We start from the raw sequence: 25,258 nt of genomic DNA, 5'->3' as shown, positions 1-25,258 counted from the left end.
AATAGACTATAAAGCATGCAAAATAATCCATATGATTATTCTAATACATTTATCCCTGTTCCATGCAGACACTTCTGAGATGAGGGTGGCAAGGTGAAAAATAGACTTAGCCCTTCTCTCCACTGGGATGTTAGTCACTAGTGTAGTTGCCCTGTGGCAAATTACTAGTGTAGACACAACTGACATCAGTGCAGTGAGGTTTGCTCTGGGACAGCTTCCCCTCAACTGGAGTAAGCTTCCCCAATGTAAATCATACTGAACCAGTATAGATCACCAATGCAACTATACTAGTGACTAAAACCCTAGTATAGACAAGGCCTGAAATTCACAGTAAAATGACATGCACTTGTACATGCCCTGAGCAAAGGGTGCCATATAAAGTATAATATCCAAAGCCTCTGTCACCACTAAATCTTGACTTCAAATCCAGCAGCTCATTGTTATTCGCAGAGTACCTATGCTGTCACAACATTAAGACAAAATAGCGATGTAGTCATCAATTTATTCACGCAGCACATAAGGCATTGCCACATTTGTCACAGAGTAGCCATGTCTGCTATTCACACAGCAGATTAGATATCACCACCATGTAATTTTCACAATACTCTACCATCACCTTTTATTCTTACCCTATCCATGTAATCACTATATTGTTTTCATATTAGCTGTGTCATGACAGTAACCAGATGTATTTTACAATGATAAAATAACATCTCAAAAAACTAAAGCAATTACCCCAGGAGCTAGAGACTGAAAGGATAAATGTACAAGAAAATAAATTGCTCTGCATCACTTGGGTAGAACAAAGGCTCATCAGATGCCTTCCCTGACAGTGTGATCTCAGTGAGGATTTCTCTCTGAGATGGTGGGATGGGAGCTTTTACTCTTGAGCAACCCTTTGACGCCTCAGCCATCACTTACCAGGGACGGCAGGTTTGTATAATTTTTGGTAGTGCCCAGAATGGGTCCAAGTCCCCCCCTCCTCCCCAAGGCTCTGGGAGGGAGTTTGGGTGCTGGGTGCAGGCTGTGGGCTGGGGCAGGGGGTTGGGTGCAGGAGGAGTTGGGGGGGCAGACTCTGGGAGGGAGTTTGGGTGCAGAAGGGGGTTTGGGGTGCAGGCTCTGGGACAGAGTTTGGGTAGAGGAGGGGTGCAGGCTCCGGTAGGGAGTTTGGGTGCTGGGTGTGGGCTCTGGGCTGGGACAGGGGGTTGGGATGAAGGAAGGATGCGGGGGGGAGGGGGGTTCGGTGTGGGACCAGGGTGTGGGGCTGAGCCAGGGATGAGGAGTTTGGGGTGCAGCAGGAAGGCTGCCCTGGGGCCGGGGTAGGGGGCCAGAGAGGAGGACTCCCCCAGCCCTCTTGGTGTCGGCAGCAGCAAGCTCTGGGGGAGAGAGGGGCTCCTCCCCCCAGCCTGACACTCACCCAAGCCCCCCCAGGCTATTGCTCAGGAGGTCCAGCCAAGATAAGCCCCTCCCCACTCAGAGTCACCTGCCGGGGGGGGGCTGCCATGCACCTCCTCCCTCCGCAGGTGCAGCAGCCGCCTTAGCCTGCCCCCAGTGCTGCTCCCTTGTAGCTGGCAGCGGCTGGTGAGGAAGTGCAGCGTGGAGCTGCAGGGGAAAGCCGCCCACTGCCCAGGGCAGGCAGGGACACTCCAGGGGAGGCACGCAGGGGCGACAGGCAGGGCCGGGGTGGCAGGCAGGGCTGAGGGAGAGACCTGGCCCAGAACATTGGTGGAGCTGGGACCCCAGGCCCTGAATTTGCTGGAGCCTGGGCACCACGGGCCCATACAACTAGCCACCCCTGCCACTCACCACAAAATAAGACACATTCCTGCATCAAGTGGTACGTTAATATAAAGAAAAGGAGTACTTATGGCTGTAGCTCACGAAAGCTCATGCTCAAATAAATTGGTTAGTCTCTAAGGTGCCACAAGTACTCCTTTTCTTTTTGCAAAGACAGACTAACATGGCTGTTACTCTGAAACCTACGTTAATATAGCTATTTCTGCTGCATCCCTTAACATTCAGGGTATTTCATTCTATCAGAATACACAGGGTCCACTATTCTGCAGTTGGTTATGGCATAAAGCACCTGAGAGGTCCATACATGGGGTGGAATGTTTACAAGTAATGTTACCCTTCATCTGATTGGGCCCTCAGTCAATAGAGGAGTTAGAGATGGAAAAGACTTATTTGGTAACACCTAATCCATCCACTTTCTTATCTCTAGGGCCAGTTCAAGATTGTGTCCTATAGCATATTCTCTTTTAAAAGGTTCAAGCAATGGCACTTCCAGCACTTCCTTGGAGGGGAATGGGAGTGGGGGGAGCGGGTAGGATGACTTCCAAAAATCCTCACGGTTAGGAAATGGTTCTTGATATCCACCTGTAATTTCCCTTCATTCCTTTTCATCCAGTTTCCTCCCACTTACATGCTTTGGAACCAAAGCAATCCCTTGCCACCCATGGTGTCCACCTCTTGTAAATCCTTGTAGACAGCTTTCATAGAATCATAGAATATCAGGTTTGGAAGGGACCTCAGGAGGTCATCTAGTCCAACCTCCTGCTCAACGCAGGACAAAACAACTTTCAGTCCCATCCACATAGTTGCTATTGCTGCAGGTCAGAGCCTTCTCTTCACATGTATGACTGGAAAAAGCAGCAAAAGTGGGGGTGTCATGGGTGACAAGACTTTTAACCACCCCCACCCTTCTCCCTGTGGTGGTACTGGAATGCTTCCTTGTCACAGATTTCATTCACTCAAAGCTGTACAACTTCATAACTGAGCACCACCTTGAGGCCACTCAGAATGATTGTTTCTGTTTGGTCGGTCCCCTTCAGTGCAGCCAATCATGATGTAGAGAGGCATTTGAGTGGTGCAGGATATATTTCTCAATTCCGAGTTGGGAGTCCCTTCTGGATCCTAGTGTTTATTTCAGAATTTCCCACCCTCCTAACTACATTCTGCATTAAAAAAAATTAGAGGAACTTTCCCAACACACACTCCATTCTGATTTCCAGAGGGGTCAGCCCCTTGTTTCCCCAAAGAGGGGCAAAGTCAGAGATCCACTCCTTCCCAGTACACAGAGGCATGCTTCAGAGCACAGTGTAGTCCCTGTCGAGACTCCTCAAATCAACGCCAGCCACATCAGCATATAGTTCAGGCACCACCAGCTCAGGCACCTGGAGCACCACTTGGTCATTGCTGCTCTTGGCTGCTGTTTGCAGGCGCTTGATCAGCTCTCTGGGTGGCGGCCGGTCTGTAGCACTCCACCGCCAGCAGGACTTCATGATACCATACCTGTAAGACAGAGGAGTGGTGCGAAGCCAGGAATGAGGCACAAGGACAAATTTATGCTACAAAGGAATCCCCACCCCTCAGTGAAAACTCTGGAGACCACACCTTGATCTCATCTACATACACAGCTAGCATAAGGGACCTTTGAAATCGCACACTTGCTAGTATTAGAATTCACCTATGAGAATGGAATGGGGGAGGAGGGGTAATGTTCATTAAGTCATACCACTTCCTTGATTATTGAGAGAGCTACCAGGACTCCTTGTTGAATATCCAGGGGCTCTTTTGTCCAGGACTGATGTCAGCACAGGAGGTACTGTCCCACTAAGATTATTCATTCATTTAGGGGAGAATTCAAGTTATTATCAAGGAGACTCCTGTACCATTTGGAAGACCTGATCACTGCTTTGACATTTCCTCTAATTTCTGAGAGTCAAGAAAACCAGGTTCAAATTGGGGTAGACCCAGATGGAACAACAGCACAGCAGGACAGATGGGGGATCAAAGTGGCAAGAATAAACTTCAAGAGAAGGAAGGAGACCTTTGGGCAGTCAAAGTTTCATACAGTAGCATCCCAAAGAGATTAAAGAGATCTGTTAGAGCACATCATGTCCATCCTCCCATATCTCCTTAGCCAATAAATGATTGCTGCCTAGTCTATTCTCCAGGCTTTTTTTGAGTCCTAGTTTTAAGTGTTCCAAGTGACTGGCCTCCTCTGTTTCCTTCCTTCCTATAGTCTCATAGCGTGTGATTTTTAAAGGTGTTTAGGCACCTAACTCCCACTGAAATCTATGGGAGTTAGGCACCTACAAATCTTTTTTTTAAAAATCTGTTCCATAGTCCCTCACTGTTATTTAATGTTCCTCAATATCCAGCCTCAACTTTCCCTTTACTCACTTTCATTCAGTTTAGCATTTGCAATACTCTTTTTTACCAGTACCAGAGAAAATAACTTAGCTCCCTTATTATTTACATCCTACAAATATTCTAGTCCATTCTATCCCCCTCAGATATAAGAACATAAGAATGGCAAAACTGGATCAGGCCAATGGTCCTTCTAGCTCAGTATCCTGTCTTCTGACAGTGGCCAATGCCAGGTGCTTCGAAAGGAGTGAACAGAACAAGGCAACTGTCAAGTGATCCACCTCCTGTCGCTCAGTCCCAGCTTCTAGCAGTCAGAGTTTTAGGAGTTGCATCTCTGACCATCTTGGATAATAGCCATTGATGGACCTATCCTCCATGAACTTACCTAATTATTTTTTTTAACCCAACCATACTTTTGGCCTTCACGATATCCCCTGGCAATGAGTTCCATAGTTTGACTGTGCATTGTGTAAAGAAGTAGTTCACTATGTTTGTTTTAAACATGCTGCCTATTTTCATTGGGTGACCCCTGGTTTTTGTGTTATGTGAAGGGGTAAATATCACTTCCTTATTCACTTTCTCCCCACCAGTCATGATTTTATAGACCTCCATTATATCCCCCCCTTAGTCAACTCTTTTCCAAGATGAACAGTACCAGTCTTTTTAATCTCTTCTAATATGGAAGCTGTTCTATACCCTGAAGCATTTCTGTTGCCTTTCTTTGTATTTTTTCCAGTTCTAATATATCTTTTCTGAGAAGAGGTGATCAGAACTGCACACAAAATTCAAGGTGTGGTCATACCAAGGATTTATATAGTGGAATTATGATATTTTCTGTCTTATATATCCCTTTCCTAATAGTTCCTAACCTCTCTATTCAAATCTTTCCTCCACTCCCTTAATCATTCTCAGAATTCCTCACTAGTCTGTCAACATCTTTCTGGTAGTGAAGTGCTCAGATATAGACTGAGACTGAAAAAAAGAAGAAAACCCTTAGCAAGTAGTAGCAAGGACAGTGTGTGATCTTTGAGGGTAGGTGTAAATACTGTAAGACAGTGGTGTGCAAACTGGGGGATTACCCCTCTGGGGAGGGGGGTGCAGGAGGTTCCCTGAGAGGAGCATAAAGAAACTTGTATCCCATGGGTCCCGCTGGACCTGCCGCCATAATAGCAGGAGCAGGGAACAGAGTGGGTATTGCAAGATGGGTGTGGAATTAATAAAATAGTCCTCCCATGCCACAAACAAAATGAATGCCCTGGCCAGCAGATGCCGTTCTCCAGCACCCAGCTCTAAAGAGAGCACCATAACCAGCAACAGCACAAAAGTAGGGGATTACTTCAGATTACAAGTAATGGTGGGGTGGGGAGACAAATTCAATGAATGGTAAGAGGGATGCGACTGGAAAAATTTGCAAACCGTGGCTGTAAGAGCTTCTCCATGCAGCTCTGAGCTGGGAGCAGAGTATAAGCCCCACCACTCAGATCAGGTTAGAAGAAGAGGAAGCCCCTTACATAGCTGGCTGGCAGGTGGAGGGCCTCTTCATGACCTTCCTTCTCTGAAGGTGTTGTAGGATATGAGAAGGTGGCACCTCAGGAAACGGTGGAGCCCCTGGAAGAGAAAAATGAACAACAAAAGTTAAAATTATCAGAGAAAATGATTTCCAAGTTCCAGCTCCTACATGAGGCCTATCCTCTTTCCTACCACAAATAAACCAGTGAAGGTGTGATGCCAACTTTCCTTTCCCCTCAAAGAAATGCTGAGTGATGAATCATGAAAGGTTAACACCTGGTGGCTGGACAGGGTAATTGCACAGAGCAAAAGTAGCATCTGTAACTAGGTTAGGGTGGCCAATTGTCCAGGTTTTTCCAGGATGATTCCTTTAACGTCGCTGTCCCAGATTAAATGGTTCGGATGTCCCAATTTTTTGCAGCTCAGAAGTGACAGCCCTAAACCACAGTGTGGAAATGTGCAGCATAAAGTAAGGTGAGGAATAAGGGTGACACACTGTGGCAACATACAGGAACTGCAGTCTTTTAATCACTTAAATTTTTTATTCTTTGTTGGTCTTTCCTATCTCTCTCTTCTTCCCATGTTTGTAAGGCCAGAAGAAGAGAGGCACATTTTTAGATACAGCATAAGTTGCATCCTTATTTGGGGAATACGAAGATAACTGCTGGAGAAGCCCCTCTAAAAATGTGCTTAATATCAGAAATGGAATCTGGAGTGATGAGATAGCACAGAGTTTAAAGAATGGGATATGGAACCTTTCATGGAACCTTTCATTTCTAGGGCAATGTTTCCAGAATAACTAGGAGGACTAGATGGCTCAGGAAGATTGTGGAATAGGGGGCAGAGCCTTTCTTTTTTAAGTTATCTGACACTAGGTGAGTAAACGTAGAAAGATATTCTCATCTGAAGGCTGTTCTGTTGTCTCTGTGAAATGAGTTGTAGAGGTCTCAGTCCAGTTCCTAGCAAACAGAAGTGACCACATGACATAAAAGACACCATGGCCATTTCCCACACACTCTTGATTCTGATGTTGCATGCAGCAGCAGTAGAATGTAGCCTATCTTTTTTTCTGTAGCCATACTGCCAATGTAATTCAGGCCCATAAGTCAAAATTTTCAACCTTGGGTGCCTAAGGTTAGGCACCAAAATCCATATTTATGCTCCTAAAAGGGCATCCTGATTTACTAAGGTAAATCCCATTGACAGGAAATCCAAAAGGAGTAGTGGATGATATACACCTTTGAAAAAAATCAAACTGTTTATTTAAACACCTAACTGTACACATTCAGGTTTGAGACTGTTAGCCTGAGCTGTCCCTTGACACTCCAGCCTTTCCCTAGGATTTTATTTTTTCTTCTTACCTAATGTGATCATCTCATACAGTAAGATTCCAAAGGACCATCTGTAAGAAAACACAGTGTCAGTTTCACTGGCAGGTCTTATTCCAATCTCTAGCCTGAAAGCAACTGAAAAAAGCAAGGTAATAATTTAAACATATGATAACAATGAGGGTGAGCTGGGGAGGTGAGCAGAGGGAGGAAGGGGCAAGCCACCAGGTGGAGCTCCATGCTGGAAGCAAGGGTGAGCCCTACAGTGGAGTTTTGATCTGTGGATCAGAACACAGTGTTGTGTGAGGAATTGAAAGTGATAGATAAGGTTTGAAAGCTAGATATAGTTTCACCCCAGAACAAACCATACATGTCTGCCTTGATGCTGGGAGGTTTCATTAATAGCCGCTCTGGTGCCTGCCACTTGAGTGGCACAATCTGTCTGACACAGCTGGTGCCATAGGTGTGGGTTTCACACGCCAGACCCAGCCCACAGAGTTTGGCAGTGAAGTCAGACTGAATCAGGACATTTCTGGCTGCCACATCCCCATGGAAAAGTTTCTTCTGCTGGAGAAATTCCTAGCAAGTTGGAAAAAGGGGAAGAGTTAGTTGTTTTTCTCTTTAACTGACTGAAAAAATCAATTAATTTATGCCCTTTGCCCCCACCAATGATGCATGCACCACAGTGACCTGGGTCCCTGGCAGCCAGCCATGTGGTGAGTGTACCTGGCACACCTACATAATATCACAAGGAGCTTTTATCAGAGGAATATTCTCATTGGTTAGGCCAAGAAGTTCCAATACCACACAAAGATCTATCATGCTTCCTCAGCCCTTTGGCCTTTCATGCACAATTCCTAAGGAAACTCACTTCAGCTACCACCACTGAAAGCAGCCACCTATAGTGAATTTCCATCAGCAGGGTCCACACCTAATCCACCAAGGGGAGGTGGGGGTGGGAAAATCCACCAATAAAGGTCCTTGCTCCTACTGAAGGGAAAATCCACCAGTCAGGTGATACCCACTTCTACTGGATGGGAAAATTGTGATTGCAGAGCCATTGGCCATTATCTTTGAAAACTCGTGGCGAACCGGGGAAGTCCCGGATGACTGGAAAAAGGCTAATGTAGTGCCAATCTTTAAAAAAGGGAAGAAGGAGGATCCTGGGAACTACAGGCCAGTCAGCCTCACTTCAGTCCCTGGAAAAATCATGGAGCAGGTCCTCAAAGAATCAATCCTGAAGCACTTGCATGAGAGGAAAGTGATCAGGAACAGCCAGCATGGATTCACCAAGGGAAGGTCATGCCTGACTAATCTAATCGCCGTTTATGATGAGATTACTGGTTCTGTGGATGAAGGGAAAGCAGTGGACGTATTGTTTCTTGACTTTAGCAAAGCTTTTGACACGGTCTCCCACAGTATTCTTGTCAGCAAGTTAAGGAAGTATGGGCTGGATGAATGCACTACAAGGTGGGTAGAAAGCTGGCTAGATTGTCGGGCTCAACGGGTAGTGATCAATGGCTCCATATCTAATTGGCAGCCGGTATCAAGTGGAGTACCCCAAGGGTCGGTCCTGGGGCCGGTTTTGTTCAATATCTTCATAAATGATCTGGAGGATGGTGTGGATTGCACTCTCAGCAAATTTGCGGATGATACTAAACTGGGAGGAGTGGTAGATACGCTGGAGGGGAGGGATAGGATACAGAAAGACCTAGACAAATTGGAGGATTGGGCCAAAAGAAATCTGATGAGGTTCAATAAGGATAAGTGCAGGGTCCTGCACTTAGGACGGAAGAACCCAATGCACAGCTACAGACTAGGGACCGAATGGCTAGGCAGCAGTTCTGCGGAAAAGGACCTAGGGGTGACAGTGGACGAGAAGCTGGATATGAGTCAGCAGTGTGCCCTTGTTGCCAAGAAGGCCAATGGCATTTTGGGATGTATAAGTAGGGGCATAGCGAGCAGATCGAGGGACGTGATCGTTCCCCTCTATTCGACATTGGTGAGGCCTCATCTGGAGTACTGTGTCCAGTTTTGGGCCCCACACTTCAAGAAGGATGTGGATAAATTGGAGAGAGTCCAGCGAAGGGCAACAAAAATGATTAGGGGACTGGAACACATGAGTTATGAGGAGAGGCTGAGGGAACTGGGATTGTTTAGCCTGCAGAAGAGAAGAATGAGGGGGGATTTGATAGCTGCTTTCAACTACCTGAAAGGGGGTTCCAAAGAGGATGGCTCTAGACTGTTCTCAATGGTAGCAGATGACAGAACGAGGAGTAATGGTCTCAAGTTGCAGTGGGGGAGGTTTAGATTGGATATTAGGAAAAACTTTTTCACTAAGAGGGTGGTGAAACACTGGAATGCGTTACCTAGGGAGGTGGTAGAATCTCCTTCCTTGGAGGTTTTTAAGGTCAGGCTTGACAAAGCCCTGGCTGGGATGATTTAACTGGGAATTGGTCCTGCTTTGAGCAGGGGGTTGGACTAGATGACCTTCTGGGGTCCCTTCCAACCCTGATATTCTATGATTCTATGATTCTATGAAAATCTGCCAAGGAGGACATTCTATTCCTAAAAGAGTGAAAATCACTAATTGAGAGACCTTCCTCTTCCACTGAGAGGGAACATCTGCTCTAACTAGTGAGAAGGGAGAGGGTGAATCCATCCAGTGGGGGAATCCAGTCCTGCTGAAATGGAAAATCCAATAGTGGGGAAACCCATTGCCTCCTATCTTTTCCCTGTTACTCTTGTGTGTGCTTCCCCCTTTCTTTGCTATAACATTTTCATTCATGAAACAGAAGGGCATTTTGGGTTTCTCTAATAATATTCTGTTCAGCATTATTATTGTATTTGTGAGATTCGCAAATCTTTTTCTAGCTGGGTTAAATATTTGTATTCCAGTAGTGCCTAAAGGCCGCAACTAAGATCAGGCCCCATTGTGCAAGGCACTGTACAAACACATAGTAAGAGAAACCCCTGCCCCAAAGAGCTTACAGTCTAAATAGAAATGTATTATTATCCCCATTTTACACACAGGTGACTGAGACACACAGAGCTTAAGTGACTTGCCTAAATTTGTGACAAAGCTGGCCATTGAACATTGATGTTTTGAGTTTTTGTCCAGTGCCTTAATCATACTACCATCCTTCCTCCATTTTTATCTCTTCTGTTTCTTGGGAACTTCCATTTTTAAACTACAGTTTTTCTACTTAAATGTCAGTTTGTGCTACTACAGCAGGTAAACAATACAGATTCTTGAATGAAAGTAATTCCTGGCCTGTTTCAAGGATTAATAGAAACAGGCAGTAACAGTGTCTTATCAAATCTAGGAGGAACTAAAACCATTTGTGCTTCCTATTTAAATCTAGCACACATAATTTTTAGTGGATTCTAAATTTGAAAGAATAGAGTTCCCCCAGGTTGGACTCTGACGTTAGAGTGGGTTTCTGTCTCTTTTTTTGTCTCTCCTATCATGGTAAATGAATCAAGATGTAGACTTACCAAGGCAGCTGCAACCTGCTGCCCGACTTTATATACCTGCCTCTCCGTGAAGTCATACGGGATACCATCCATGGTCATTACATCCTAGAGAAAGAGAAGCAGAAAGCACATCAAACAAATGCCACAGTAGAGAAAAAGAGGGGGAATTCTGCTTCTTTCTGATGAGATTCTGGTTTCAGCAAATGGCACCATATCCATCTAACCCTTGCATCCTCCTACAGGCATCATTCTCCTTACGTGCCCCATAGCAAATTGGCATTATTGGCCCTGCTTGAGATAGTTATTCTTTATAAACATTTATAATGCTCAGGTACTGCATCAAACACAAACATGGAAGAGGTAAAAAGGTGAACGGTTAGACAATTGAAGGGTAGGTGGTACGTTGGAGGAATGGATGGTTGGTGGGGCAGGTGAGTGATATAGTGGGGATAGCTTGTGGGTAAGCAGCAAGGAAGGGGAAGTGTGACAGGAGGTGAATGACTAGGTAGAAATATGCATACATAAAAAAGCAAGAGTTGTATTGTGAATGGATGGATGGTTAGAGAAGCCTAAGGATGGATGGATTAAAAGAACCACACACGATAAAGATATCTTCTTAAATAGATGTATGTAAGAGACATGGACAGAGGTGGAGGATAGACATGATAATTGGTCTGGCATTCACTTCCTCAGACTCACCCTGCGGCAGGTCCACAAGAAATTCAGGAGGTCCCCATGGGACACATCCTCCAGGATCATATAAAGGGGCAGCTGGACTACACAACATCCTATCAGTTCAACCATGTTATCATGATGACCAAGGGACTGATGGAACTTAATCCTTCCCAGGAAATCCTTCACCTCACTGGGTCCAGCAGTGTCTGAAAGTACCAGAGAAAAAGACAGCATCACCACAGGGAGGCAAAGAAGAGAAAAGATCATATTCAATATTCTCAACACAGAATCAAAGAATGATAGGACTGGATGGGACCTCAAGAGGTCATCTAGTCCAGTCCCCTGCATTCATGGCAGGACTAAGCATTATTAGACCATGCAATACAACCTCCTTTAACATGCATATATACTGCTTGTGACTAAACCCTGCTAAGACCAAAGTTTAACCATGACTAGCTGACATAATGATTAACACTACTTGTGCTTGCCTACAGTGAATGCAAATTCATGGTCAGCATCTTGTCATCTCACACCTTTACAGGCATATTCAAATATGATCAAATTCTGTAGTGAAGTCAAGGCCATAGAGAGAGATTGAGAGGGTACACAGACAGAGAGGAATCACTGGGAGGATGCACACAGGAAAGCAGGGAGCAGTAGCTCACAGCAGAGAAAGGGGAAGCCCCTTGTGCAACTGCTAAGAAAGAAAACGGACTCAGAGCTAGAGAATGGGGAATTTCTAGTGGATTCACACAAGTGGGAAACAGAGAAGTGTATAAAAATGGAGCACTCCTGCCACCTCTGTTACCCTGTAAGGCTTTCAGGATGACTGTCTTAGTTTTCCCAGGGTTCCCAGTCTCCAATTCTGCTCTGTAGATTCCCCCAAAACTGCCATTGTGTATCAGCTTCGAGGACCCTGGTATGAGTCTGTCTCGTGGTATTTCCAGCTCCTTCAGAGTCAAGGCTGCAGATCTCAGTAGACTCTCCACAGTTGTCTCACTCAGCTGGATGTAGGTGTTCTCTGACTCACTGTGTTCCTTCTGGTTCTTGTCCTCTGCTGGCAATGGGGCAACAGCTGTTGCAAAAATAAAAGCCAAATGATATATAAGTGTTTGGGGGATGAATTTTCCTCCTTTACATTTTGCCACTGGCTATGAACTGTTCCCTTAGGCTCATGCTCTATTTTGATTTTCAGAATCATGGCTGGGGAAGTGTTATTTGATCTCAGCTAGGCCAGCCCACAAGGAGACAGAGGACTCTGCTTCCCCAGGACTCCCACCCAACTTGGCTGAGAGGCAGGAGAAACTGAGACCTGAAATCTATGGTGTATGTAACTTCTAAACCCTTGTTTTCTGGATACTGCATCTTTACACGTCTAAGAACTCTGACAGTGTGTAGATACAGCAGCCATTTTGTTCTCAGAATTGCTGTAGATTGTTACAGAGAAGAGACATACAGTGTCCTTAGAGACTTTACTTTCGTTCTTTCTTAATTCCCTTAATATATACCAATTAAAAAATACCAATTCACTTTAGACTGGAGGTACTTGTTCTGCTCTTTGTGCATGGATATAAAACAAGCTCAGATCTGGGTTTCTTGCTTTAGCCACTTTGCAAACCCCAATTCTGTAGCGTTGCCAGCTACAATTGAGTGGACTCCTGGGAATTCTAATCTAGTCGCCTTTTATGATGAGATTACTGGTTCTGTGGATGAAGGGAAAGCAGTGGATGTATTGTTTCTTGACTTTAGCAAAGCTTTTGACACGGTCTCCCACAGTATTCTTGTCAGCAAGTTAAGGAAGTATGGGCTGGAAGAATGCACTATAAGGTGGGTAGAAAGCTGGCTAGATTGTCGGGCTCAACGGGTAGTGATCAATGGCTCCATGTCTAGTTGGCAGCCGGTATCAAGTGGAGTGCCCCAAGGGTCGGTCCTGGGGCCGGTTTTGTTCAATATCTTCATAAATGATCTGGAGGATGGTGTGGATTGCACTCTCAGCAAATTTGCGGATGATACTAAACTGGGAGGAGTGGTAGATACGCTGGAGGGGAGGGATAGAATACAGAAGGACCTAGACAAATTGGAGGATTGGGCCAAAAGAAATCTGATGAGGTTCAATAAGGATAAGTGCAGGGTCCTGCACTTAGGACGGAAGAACCCAATGCACAGCTACAGACTAGGGACCGAATGGCTAGGCAGCAGTTCTGCGGAAAAGGACCTAGGGGTGACAGTGGACGAGAAGCTGGATATGAGTCAGCAGTGTGCCCTTGTTGCCAAGAAGGCCAATGGCATTTTGGGATGTATAAGTAGGGGCATAGCGAGCAGATCGAGGGACGTGATCGTTCCCCTCTATTCGACATTGGTGAGGCCTCATCTGGAGTACTGTGTCCAGTTTTGGGCCCCACACTTCAAGAAGGATGTGGATAAATTGGAGAGAGTCCAGTGAAGGGCAACAAAAATGATTAGGGGTCTGGAACACATGAGTTATGAGGAGAGGCTGAGGGAGCTGGGATTGTTTAGCCTGCAGAAGAGAAGAATGAGGGGGGATTTGATAGCTGCTTTCAACTACCTGAAAGGGGGTTCCAAAGAGGATGGCTCTAGACTGTTCTCAATGGTAGCAGATGACAGAACGAGGAGTAATGGTCTCAAGCTGCAGTGGGGGAGGTTTAGATTGGATATTAGGAAAAACTTTTTCACTAAGAGGGTGGTGAAACACTGGAATGCGTTACCTAGGGAGGTGGTAGAATCTCCTTCCTTGGAGGTTTTTAAGGTCAGGCTTGACAAAGCCCTGGTTGGGATGATTTAACTGGGAATTGGTCCTGCTTCGAGCAGGGGGTTGGACTAGATGACCTTCTGGGGTCCCTTCCAACCCTTATATTCTATGATTCAATGATCTATGATTCTATGAATTGGCCACTATAACCGGGAATCAAATTTGTGATACCCACACAGAATATGCCAACCAATTTAGCCTCATAGTGTTCCTAGCCATAGGACACCATGACTGGAAACTGAATCTGGATCTACTGCAGTGCAGAGTATTAACGTCCAGATGGCACTGTGGTCAGCCTACACTGGCCCTGAAGGAATTGAGGCTAAAGCTTGAAACCATGTCCCCTGCATGACAGGTTTCAAGTGATTTTACCACTACGTCATCTAACTGTACCCCCAGCAGGGTGAGATGACACAATGCTCTATGGACCTGAGTCTCCTCTATGCTACAACCTCCACCATGGCTACCATTGGTGGAGCTGTACTAGTGGTGAACTAGAGGTCCCAATTTTCCTAATGTAGACAAGGCCATTGAGTTCCAAGCTCAGGCTCTTCAGTTCTCCTTGTCTCTGACAGCCCTGGGGGTGGGAATGAGAGACTTTCCATTGAACCCAGCTCTCCCCTCTTTGTTACCTTGGCATCTGGGCAGTTGCTGTTGCTTCGACCTCCAGCTTCGATAGCGGAGCCAAAGGATCACACCTAACAGGATGACAAAGACACCCACTAGGAAGACAGGGATGATGATCACTTCAGTCTGGTACTCACGCACAACTGTCAATGGGAAGAGAAAACGGGAAACAAAGAGTAACCGTTATTGCTCAGTGAAATCACCGTGTGTACAACACTCCCACACTGAACAAAGCCTGTACAACACCATAATAATAGTCCATTCTAGTAATTTTCAACATGAAGGAGCTATCTATCCATGCTGTGCTCATTGCAGTAGTATCTAAGCACCTCATCAACTGCTAGCCTGATTTCCAGAGGGGCTGACTATTAAGACTCCCACTGAAGTCAATGGGAATTCTTCACCTCTGAATATCAGGCCACTTCTTTAGGTGCCTTGTGGTGGATGGGATCTCCTGGCGTCCCCCACAGACCACGGTTTGGGTTGCTTCCTTCCTCTGACACTCACAGATTCCTACTCCTGCTTGGGGTAGACAAGAGTCTCTCTCAAAAAATAACAACACACACACACACACACTTTTACCCCTCTCCGGGGGCAGGGAAGACCAAAATAAAGAAAAGGGAGATATAAGGCGTTCAGTCTCATGGGCAAATCTTGGTCCCAGCTTATCTATAGGCATTTTATTGTCATGATCGGGGTAGAGTCCTTCCCTAGAACCCGGCCCCCTCCAGCTTTTTGGGAAACATCCACTCTGTACCTGGTCCAGGCAATCCCAGGATCAATGACTGCCTCCCCCTTCACTAATCTATTCCTGTAATCAGCTGTCTCTGAGGCACAATAATCTTCCCCAGTTACCAACCCTTGGATTGGTGTTCCCTTCTTAAGCTTCCTCCTCCAGGCACAGGAAGTCTTGCAGATGTGTGGACGAACCCAGAAGAGTTTATTATCTTCTTCCTCAATAGGGTGAATGCATGACACCCACTGCTCCGCCACATACTTGTATATGAAAGTGTTAGCCAGTGCATTTAGGGATCACTCACCAATGAAATGCAGCTAGCTCTGGGGTGGAGCCTGGGCAGCCATTCTATGTCAACAATGCTGTAGAACAGTGCAATTGAGGTGAATGACTTCTCCTATTAAAACATGGTGGGGGGGGGGGGCTGGAATATTAGAGCGGAAGCGTAAATTAACTGGTTTGGAATTTGGCCAGAATGCTGGGGTTAACATCCTTACTCTCTTGGGTTACAATACTCTGGGATACCCAGAGACCGTCGAATTGTGGAAGTCAACGAATGGCTATGCATGTGGTGTCAGAGAGAAGGCTTTGGATTCTTTGACCATAGGATGGTGTTCAAAGAAGGAGGAGTGCTAGGCAGAGACGGGCTCCACCTAACGAAGAGAGGAAAGAGCATCTTCACAAGCAGGCTGGCTAACCTAGTGAGGAGTGCTTTAAACTAGGTTCACCAGGGGAAGGAGACCAAAGCCCTGAGGTAAGTGGGGAAGTGGGATACCGGGAGGAAGCACAAGCAGGAGCACGCGAGAGGGCAGGGCTCCTGCCTCATACTGAAAAAGAGGGACGATCAGCGAGTTATCTCAAGTGCCTATACACAAATGCAAGAAGCCTGGGAAACAAGCAGGGAGAACTGGAAGTCCTGGCACAGTCAAGGAATTATGATGTGATTGGAATAACAGAGACTTGGTGGGATAACTCACATGACTGGAGTACTGTCATGGATGGATATAAACAGTTCAGGAAGGACAGGCAGGGCAGAAAAGGTGGGGGAGTTGCATTATATGTAAGGGAGCAGTATGACTGCTCAGAGCTCAAGCATGAAACTGCAGAAAAACCTGAGAGTTTCTGGATTAAGTTTAGAAGTGTGAGCAACAAGGGGATGTTGTGGTCGGAGTCTGCTGTAGACCACAGGACCAGGGGGATGAGGTGGACGAGGCTTTCTTCTGGCAACTCATGGAAGTTACTAGATTGCAGGCCCTGGTTATCATGGGAGACTTCAATCATCCTGATATCTGCTGGGAGAGCAATACAGTGGTGCACAGACAATCCAAGAAGTTTTTGGAAAGTGTAGGGGACAATTTCCCGGTGCAAGTGCTGGAGGAACCGACTAGGGGCAGAGCTCGTCTTAACCTACTGCTCACAAACTGGGAAGAATTAGTAGGGGAAGCAAAAGTGGATGGGAACCTGCGAGGCAGTGACCATGAGATGGTCAAGTTCAGGATCCTGACACAGGGAAGAAAGGAGAGCAGCAGAATACGGACCCTGGACTTCAGAAAAGCAGACTTTGACTCCCTCAGGGAACTGATGGGCAAGATCCCCTGGGAGAATAACATGAGGGGGAAAGGAGTCCAGGAGAGTTGGCTGTATTTTAAAGAATCTTTATTGAGGTTACAGGGACAAACCATCCTGCTGTGTAGAAAGAATAGTAAATATGGCAGGCAACCAGCTTGGCTTAACAGTGAAATCCTTGCTGATCTTAAACACAAAAAAGCAGCTTACAAGAAGTGGAAGATTGGACAAATGACCAGGAAAGAGTATAAAAATATTGCTCAGGCATGCAGGAGTGAAATCAGTAAGGCCAAATCACACCTGGAGGTGTAACTAGCAAGAGATGTTAAGAGGAACAAGAAGGGTTTCTGCAGGTATGTTAGCAACAAGAAGAAAGTCAAGGAAAGTGTGGGCCCCTTAGTGAATGAGGGAGGCAACCTAGTGACAGAGGATGTGGAAAAAGCTAATGTACTCAATGCTTTTTTTGCCTCTGTCTTCACGAACAAGGTCAGCTCCCAGACTACTGCACTGGGCAGCACAGCATGGGGAGGAAGTGGCCAGCCCTCTGTGGAGAAAGAGGTGGTTAGGGACTATTTAGAAAAGCTGGACAAGCACGAGTCCATGGGGCCGGATGCACTGCATACGAGAGTGCTAAAGGAGTTAGCGGATTTGACTGCAGAGCCATTGGCCATTCTCTTTGAAAACTCATGGCGATCAGGGGAAGTCCCGGATGACTGGAAAAAGGCTAATGTAGTGCCAATCTTTAAAAAAGGAAAGAAGGAGGATCCTGGGAATTACAGGCCAGTCAGCCTCACCTCAGTCCCTGGAAAAATCATGGAGCAGGTCCTCAAGGAATCAATTCTGAAGCACTTAGAGGAGAGGAAAGTGATCAGGAACAGTCAGCATGGATTCACCAAGGGAAAGTCATGCCTGACTAATCTAATTGCCTTCTATGCCAAGATAACTGGCTCTGTGGATGAGGGGAAAGCGGTGGACATGTTGTTCCTTGACTTTAGCAAAGCTTTTGACATGGTCTACCACAGTATTCTTGCCAGCAAGTTAAAGAACTATGGGCTGGATGAATGGATTATAAGGTGGATAGAAAGTTGGCGAGATTGTCGGGCTCAACGGATAGTGATCAATGGCTCCATGTCTAGTTGGTAGCCGGTATCAAGTGGAGTGCCCCAAGGGTCGGTCCTCGGACTGGTTTTGTTCAATATCTTCATAAATGATCTGGAGGATGGTGTGGATTGCACTCTCAGCAAATTTGCAGATGACACTAAACTGCAAGGAGAGGTAGATACACTGGAGGGTAGGGATAGGATACAGAGGGACCTAGACAAATTGGAGGATTGGGCCAAAAGAAATCTGATGAGGTTCAACAAGGACAAGTGCAGAGTCCTGCACTTAGGACGGAAGAACCCCATGCACCGCTACAGACTAGGGACTGAATGGCTCGGCAGCAGTTCTGCAGAAAAGGACCTAGGGGTTACAGTGGACAAGAAGCTGGATATGAGTCAACAGTGTGCCCTTGTTGCCAAGAAGGCCAATGGCATTTTGGGATGTATAAGTAGGGGCATTGCCAGCAGATTGAAGGACGTAATCGTTCCCCTCTATTCGACATTGGTGAGGCCTCATCTGGAGCCTCATGTGTCCAGTTTTGGTCCACACACTACAAGAAGGATGTGGAAAAATTGGAAAGAGTCCAGCAGAGGGCAACAAAAATGATTAGGGGACTAGAACACATGACTTATGAGGAGAGGCTGAGGGAACTGGGATTGTTTAGTCTGCGGAAGAGAAGAATGAGGGGGGATTTGACAGCTGCTTTCAACTACCTGAAAGGGGGTTCCAAAGAGGATGGATCTAGACTGTTCTCAGTGGTAGCAGATGACAGAACGAGGAATAATGGTCTCAAGTTCCAGTGGGGGAGGTTTAGGTTGGATATCAGGAAAAACTTTTTCACTAGGTGGGTGGTGAAACACTGGAATGCATTACCTAGGGAGGTGGTAGAATCTCCTTCCTTAGAAGTTTTTAAGGTCAGGCTTGACAAAGCCATGGCTGGGATGATTTAGTTGGGGATTGGTCCTGCTTTGAGCAGGGGGTTGGACTAGATGACCTCCTGAGGTCCCTTCCAACCCTGATATTCTATGATTCTATGATTCTCATATAAAGTGATAAGTACCTTCAACTGCCCATGAAATTAATAGGGGCTGGTGGGGCTTGGCACCTACCACTGTCGGTCCCTTGAAAAATACCATGCGATCTTTAAAGACCATATGTGGTCAAGACCTCATCTATATATCTCAACCAAAATATGATTTCCCCTAACCTCCTGCAGGGGCATTGATTTCAGTAGTGATTCAGAAAGAAGAGATTCTCCTAATGAGTCACAAACAGCATTTCTTGCAGCATCTGGGTTTCCCTTGGTGATCTGCCAGAACAGTTAAGGCTGCCAAGCCTGCAGATGCAGGGCATCCCAGTGAGAATGCTTTTGTGTTGTTTATTTCTTATACTCTAGTGCAGGGGTGGCCAACCTGAGTCTGAAAAGGAGCCAGAATTTAACAATATACATTGCCAAAGAGCCACAGTAATATGTCAGCAGCCCCCCATCAGCTCCCCCATCCCAGCATCTCCCAGCCATCGGCAGCCCTGCCAATCAGTGCCTCCCCCTCTTTCCCCGCACCTCCAGATCAGCTGTTTCGTGGTGTGCAGGAGGCTCTTGGGGATGGGGGAGGAGCAAGGTCAAGGCAGGCTCAGGGGAGGGGGCGGGAAGGGGTGGAGTGGGGGCAGGGCCTGTAGCAGAGCCAGGGGTTGAGCAGTGAGCACCCCCGGCCCACTGGAAAGTTGGCGCCTGTAGCTCCAGCCCCGGAGGTGGTGCCTATACAAGGAGCCGCATATTAACTTCTGAAGAGCCACATGTGGCTCCGGAGCCACAGGTTGGCCACCCCTGCTCTAGTGCTACTGGTGTGAGTGCAACACTAATTTGGGCTGACTCAGAGCTCTGTGATGATAATAATTTGACCCCCCCAGGTGGAATTAGTATACCTCCGTCTGAACTTTGATCAGGGTGTTACATCGCTTCTCCTGTTTAACAGGAAATCTTCATCCATCATTCCCCTATCCTTTCCACCCAGCCATATACACCAGTGCTGGAAACATATTCTTTGTTCTCCACCCTTAGTGAAAAAGCCAATACACTCAGCTGAAAAGGCAAAACAGATGGGGGCAGGTGTGAAGAAGAGGTCATGCATTGGGATTTACTGCAGGGGAGGCCCAATCAAATCACTCTCTGGAGGTGAGGGTGGCTCACAGTTGACTGAGCAGGTCCTGCTGCTCAGCTTATAAAACCTGGACACACAAAAGTAAAAGGCAAGGAGACAGTTGCCTGGAATCTTACCACATAACTTGTCACTGTTGTTGCATTCCAGTAGCATGCGTCTGAGTCTCCTTACGTTCCCTGCCATGATCAGCTGGGTGTGAGCATGTCCTTCATCTCTGGAATTTCCACTGCACAGATATGAAGCATTACTATAAATACAGTGGCAGGACAAGATGGTTGCTGGGAAAGTGGGTGAGAAGCTATGCTCTTCACCCTCTTTGTCATTGGTTCTAATCCAGCCTCAGATTAGTGGGAGGAAGTGAATCAGAGACTTGGGGAGCTATAGGCACTTAGGTGTTAATGGTCTAATATGGCATAGTCAGAATCAATTTCTGGTGATGGCATCTCAGTACAGGAGCAGAGGCTAGGTTTGTTCTGCAGTACCATGCGGGAGAGTCAGGTACCTCTCATTCCTCAGGAAGGCATAAGTTAAAAGACATTAGTTTACTTATATTTTAAATTATCTGTGTAAATCACATTTCAGATGCAAGAATAACTCAGTCTTTTATTTCCAGGCCTATAAAACATCAGGCACATGTGCATAAGACACCACATCACACCATTCTACCTGGCATTCCTGACCGAGTGCTTTCACTATGTTATTGCATCATGAACATATACTAAGAAATAGCAGCTTTCTCACTAAGGTCTCCAATACTGATTCCATATTACAGACATAATCAGATCTGTAAGGAAACGTCATACATATGATTCATTACACCTGTAATTCTCTCTAACGTTCATTACACCTGACATTCCGTGCAACATGCAAATATGCACCTTTACACCTATAATTATGTATAGTGACCCTTTATCTGTGGAAATCTCTATAACTACCATTTGTGCACCCTTGCATACATAGGACTAGATTCACCAATACACACCAGTTGCTTTGTGCTACTCTGGCATGGCAAAGCAGCTGTAAACCTTCTTTAACCATCCAATTAATATGGATTTACATCAGTTTTGCATTACTTGAGATGCGTAAAGCAGCCAGAAGGTACTGGTGAGTCTGGTCCATAATGCTGTGTAGTATCTAGGTGTGGCCATAACAGCTGCAATTCTGTACAATATGCAGGGGTACAGTTTCATACCAATAATTCTGTTCATCACTTTTCAAAGATCCATTTACAAATATGTGAACCATCAGATAACATATGACAGCATACCTATAACTTCAAAATATCACCTGTGCAACAGTGGCATTTTCTACTGTGCAACTCTGTTTTTTTCTACTATACTTATTTCACATTCTATCTGTCTTTAAATTTCACCTGAACTCCAGTAACAGGGTGATAGTATATATATTTGTGAAATACAGGCAGGTGACTATTTACCATGTCAATAATGCTTACTCAGTGACAAACTTGCATCAGCTCCAATGCCAATATTAGTAAACATTTCCAGGTATGTGTCAGCTTATTGGTAAAACTATAAAACATACAGGTATATGTGTCATTTGGCATAGGATGTTATGAGCCTTGCAAGATAACATAGCTGTAATTCCTACATATAGAGTGGGGTGAAAAATGTTTCTATTGTAAATAATGGGTCCTTTTCATTATTTATTGATTGAGACATCAACTGATCAAGATCAAATTTGGTTTACTAATCAAAGACTACAAAAACAATGAGGAGTCTGGTGGCACCTTAAAGACTAACAGATTTTTTTGGGCATAAGCTTTTGTGGGTAAAAACCACTTCTTCAGATGCATGGAGTGAAAATTACACATACAGGCATAAATATAGTGGCACATGAAGAGAAGGGAGTTACCTTACAAATGGAGAAAGAGTGATGACAAGGCCAATTCAGCCTGTAAGGTTCCACTGGACTCCTCGTTGTTTTTGTGAATAGAGACTAACACGGCTACCCCTCTGATACTAATCAAAGACTAGACAGCTAAGATCAAACAGCACAAGGTTAATTTACCAATTCTGAAATATCAGGCCTGCCTACCCACACTGGTATGCATTACAGCAGTTTCAATGGACTTTTATAGACAGGATATTTATCCCACATTACAATTTGTGGCAAGTGACATGATTGGTACCATTCAATCATTGACAAAGGTCAATTTTGTTGCCAATGGCTTATATATTACATTTGCTCTAAATTTCCAGCATAACAAAGTATCACAACAGTGTAACCTTTTAACTGCAGAGTTTAGTGTGGGTTTAAAACAAGAGTTTTAACCAATTAAAGATTAATGTCACCTTTATAACTAATATTCCCTATGCACCTGTGAGACATGCTATGTTTTCCATATACGCCTTTCTTGTGTTTCAGTTATAATCAGAGTTAAACACAAAGGTGTTTTTTTGCAAAGCACAGCTAATCATAAAGTATAAAAAATGTAAACAGCAGGAAAAAAAATAGGCTATACCTTAAGATATATTTTCTGTTCTATAAGCAATATAAAATCTGCTTGCTAATAACTCTTTATTGTCTCTCTTAACCTGACTGTGCAAAGCTTCCTGGGGAATTTTTCTTGACACTTCTTTAGCATAGTCATGAGAAATGCTTAGGTTTTAGGCCAACATGACAACCCTATTCTGCTCAATTCTAATTTAAGTTCAATTTGACCATATTCACATCACATCCATTCTTATTTGCTTACTGCAAATATTTGTGCAAGCATTTGTTTGCACCAATATTCAGGGGAAACTCATGACCATGCAATCCTGCATACTCCTGGGAGAATGCATATGTGCATTGGAAGGGTTCCCGTTGCCATCCTACATTTCTTTCTTTCTTTCTTTCTTTCTTTCTTTCTTTCTTTCTTTCTTTCTTTCAGATTGAAGATACAAGGAGGGAGGGAGAGAGAGAAAATGACTGTAGTGAATTAGAAAATGGAGACCAGTAATTTGATCAGTGCTCTTGGAGTAGGCCACAACACAGCTGTGGGATAGTATTCATGAAAACCTTGATCACAGCCCTGTCACTGATGCAATTTTAGTCAAATGAGACAAAAATGTGTGCCCACCCCTTCCCTTTGCAGCTAGATCTAGTCACTCACACATGAGGCCAGAGTCTCAACTGGTGCAAATTGGCATAGTTCCAATGGAGCTGCACTGAATTACACCAGCTAAGGATCTGGCCCATTATATCTAAATTGTTTGAGAGAGTTACTGTGGTGAATGGTAGCAGCTGACAGAAAGGTGAGTAAATTCATTCAAGGTACTTGTATTGGACCAGTGGGACATTGTTCACAAAACTCGTGCCCAGAAGCCTGGCCCTGGGAACCCACTAAGACATTTCATGCAGATCATTACACAGCTGCTAGGGCCTTGATCCTGCAAGTTCTTGCATGATTTAGAGCTGACTGTGCAAGGCTGCTGCATTTCAACACAATTGTTAGTGTTGCACTGTGTCCTTACAGACACAAATAAGGTTTATAGCCTTTGGTGGTTCAGAAAACACTCAACAGAGCTGACTTTGGGATACCATTACAGGTGGGTGTTTGACATGTGCATAGGAAAAAAGGTGGGAAGAAACAAAGTGGGATAAAGCTAGGGCCTGCAATGTGCTGGATGATCATGATGGTCCCTTCTGGCCTCAAGTCTATGAGTCTACAAGCAGCAGTTTGGGAATTCCCAGCTGGAGCTGTATTTCATTTTTTAATTCTCTTCCTGCTCAGTGCAACAGCAGATTCACCTGTTTTCAGGGAGTGGGTCCGAAGTGAGCAAATCATTGAAACCAGAGTCAACCAGAAGGACGATTGTTACTGAAAAGTCAATAAGATCAACCCAAACCTTTCAGCCCTACCTTGTAAGCAAGCAAACTAAGTAAACCCACCTCAGGTATAATACACGCACACTGTCATGGACAAATACATGGACACAGTCAGTAATAGGTACAATCTTGGGCACTTGGATTCCCAGTTACACACAAGCACTCACACAAATAAATACATGCATGTGGTCCCCGATTCAGACACACATGCAGATCCACACAAAAAAATGCACATTCACACTTATACACATATGCACACCCAGAGACGTGTGTGCACACAGACTTGTATCTACACACAGATGTGCTTGTGTGGTCACAAAGGTGCTCAGAACCAAACAAATTCACACAAACATCTGGACACAAAGGCTGTATCTACATCATCCCTTTCTCTGAAAAAAATCCCAATGTTGTTTATACGGGTGCACTCTATCAGCAACCGCTGTGGCGGGAGCATTAATACAGGAAGATGTCTATCCGTGATCAGGGCAGGTCTACGCAAGCTGGTGATAAAATAGATGGCAGCGACCAGCACCTTATTTGCACTGGCACTCTCACTGTTACTCCTTTTGGTGGAACTGCACTGCTGTTAGCAATGGAAAGAATTTTTTTCAGTCAAAGGCTAGTTTAGACAAGCCCATTCACATAACAGCCCCTCCAGCAAAACTGAACCAAATGGGGACAAAATCCAGAACGCCATTCCATTTAAAACAAAATTATAATGATCTTCTGAAATATTTTTCAGTGTTATTTTCAATATAAAGCACAAATTGATTCTAATGACTTGGCACTTTACATGGGCCACTCTTCTGATCTGCAGTATAGCAATTCTTGTGTGCTAGGATCCCAGCTTTGAAGCATAGCACGAATATTAACTGATTGATCACAAAGCCCCCTGTGTGGTAGATAAGTATTATTATCCCCCTTTTAGAGCCTTGGGAACAAAGAAGGGTTATATGGAATTTAACATTTCCCAATTCCCAGTTCCGTTCTAAATACACTCTTTGCTAATTAATTGTGTAACAATCATGAAACTGTATCCAGAGGCATGAAGTGTTCAACTTACATGGTGTTTAAAAAGAGTTTAAGCAAATGAATCCCTGAGGGGACTGGCTGGCTTAGCACATTTGCTACCAGGCTAAAGACACTCGCACTTTTTGGTAGGCAAAGTGAACCCAGCTCAGGTCAGTTCAGTATTGACTGAAAGCTGTTACCATCGGATAGTTTTTGGGTGGTTTGTATGAAATGCATTGGTAGATCTCAGTCCAGTTCCTCTTATTTCAGGTGTTCACATCTCAAATACATGGTTACAACACAAACTAATCGG

At 45.0% G+C, this 25,258-nt stretch overlaps 1 protein-coding gene across 1 annotated transcript; it reads right to left on the bottom strand.

The window, feature by feature from the left end:
* Nucleotides 1-299: 299 nt before the first annotated feature.
* Nucleotides 300-20,322, bottom strand: STYK1 (serine/threonine/tyrosine kinase 1). The gene is made up of 9 exons (XM_075120240.1): nucleotides 20,220-20,322; nucleotides 14,547-14,684; nucleotides 11,944-12,219; nucleotides 11,169-11,350; nucleotides 10,491-10,574; nucleotides 7,363-7,571; nucleotides 7,026-7,066; nucleotides 5,667-5,763; nucleotides 300-3,294 (listed from the first exon to the last, which is right to left on the bottom strand). The coding sequence occupies exons 1-9, from the start codon at nucleotides 20,284-20,286 to the stop codon at nucleotides 3,090-3,092; spliced, it is 1,299 nt and encodes a 432-aa protein (XP_074976341.1). The 5' UTR covers nucleotides 20,287-20,322; the 3' UTR covers nucleotides 300-3,089.
* Between the last annotated feature and the right edge of the window lie 4,936 nt (nucleotides 20,323-25,258).

The sequence above is a fragment of the Caretta caretta genome, chromosome 1 (assembly GCF_965140235.1).
Source record: "Caretta caretta isolate rCarCar2 chromosome 1, rCarCar1.hap1, whole genome shotgun sequence".
NCBI lineage: Eukaryota > Metazoa > Chordata > Testudines > Cheloniidae > Caretta > Caretta caretta.
This window is presented reverse-complemented; position numbering and strand designations above follow the sequence as displayed.

Excerpts from the sequence above, each read along its gene's own strand:
- STYK1 (XM_075120240.1), bottom strand. The coding sequence starts at position 20,286 with ATGGCAGGGAACGTAAGGAGACTCAGACGCATGCTACTGGAATGCAAC. Across the intron at positions 10,575-11,168 it reads TCTTGTGGACCTGCCGCAGG|GATGTAATGACCATGGATGG; the intron begins GTGAGTCTGAGG and ends CTCTTTCTCTAG. Across the intron at positions 3,295-5,666 it reads TCCACCTGCCAGCCAGCTAT|GTATGGTATCATGAAGTCCT; the intron begins GTAAGGGGCTTC and ends TCTGTCTTACAG.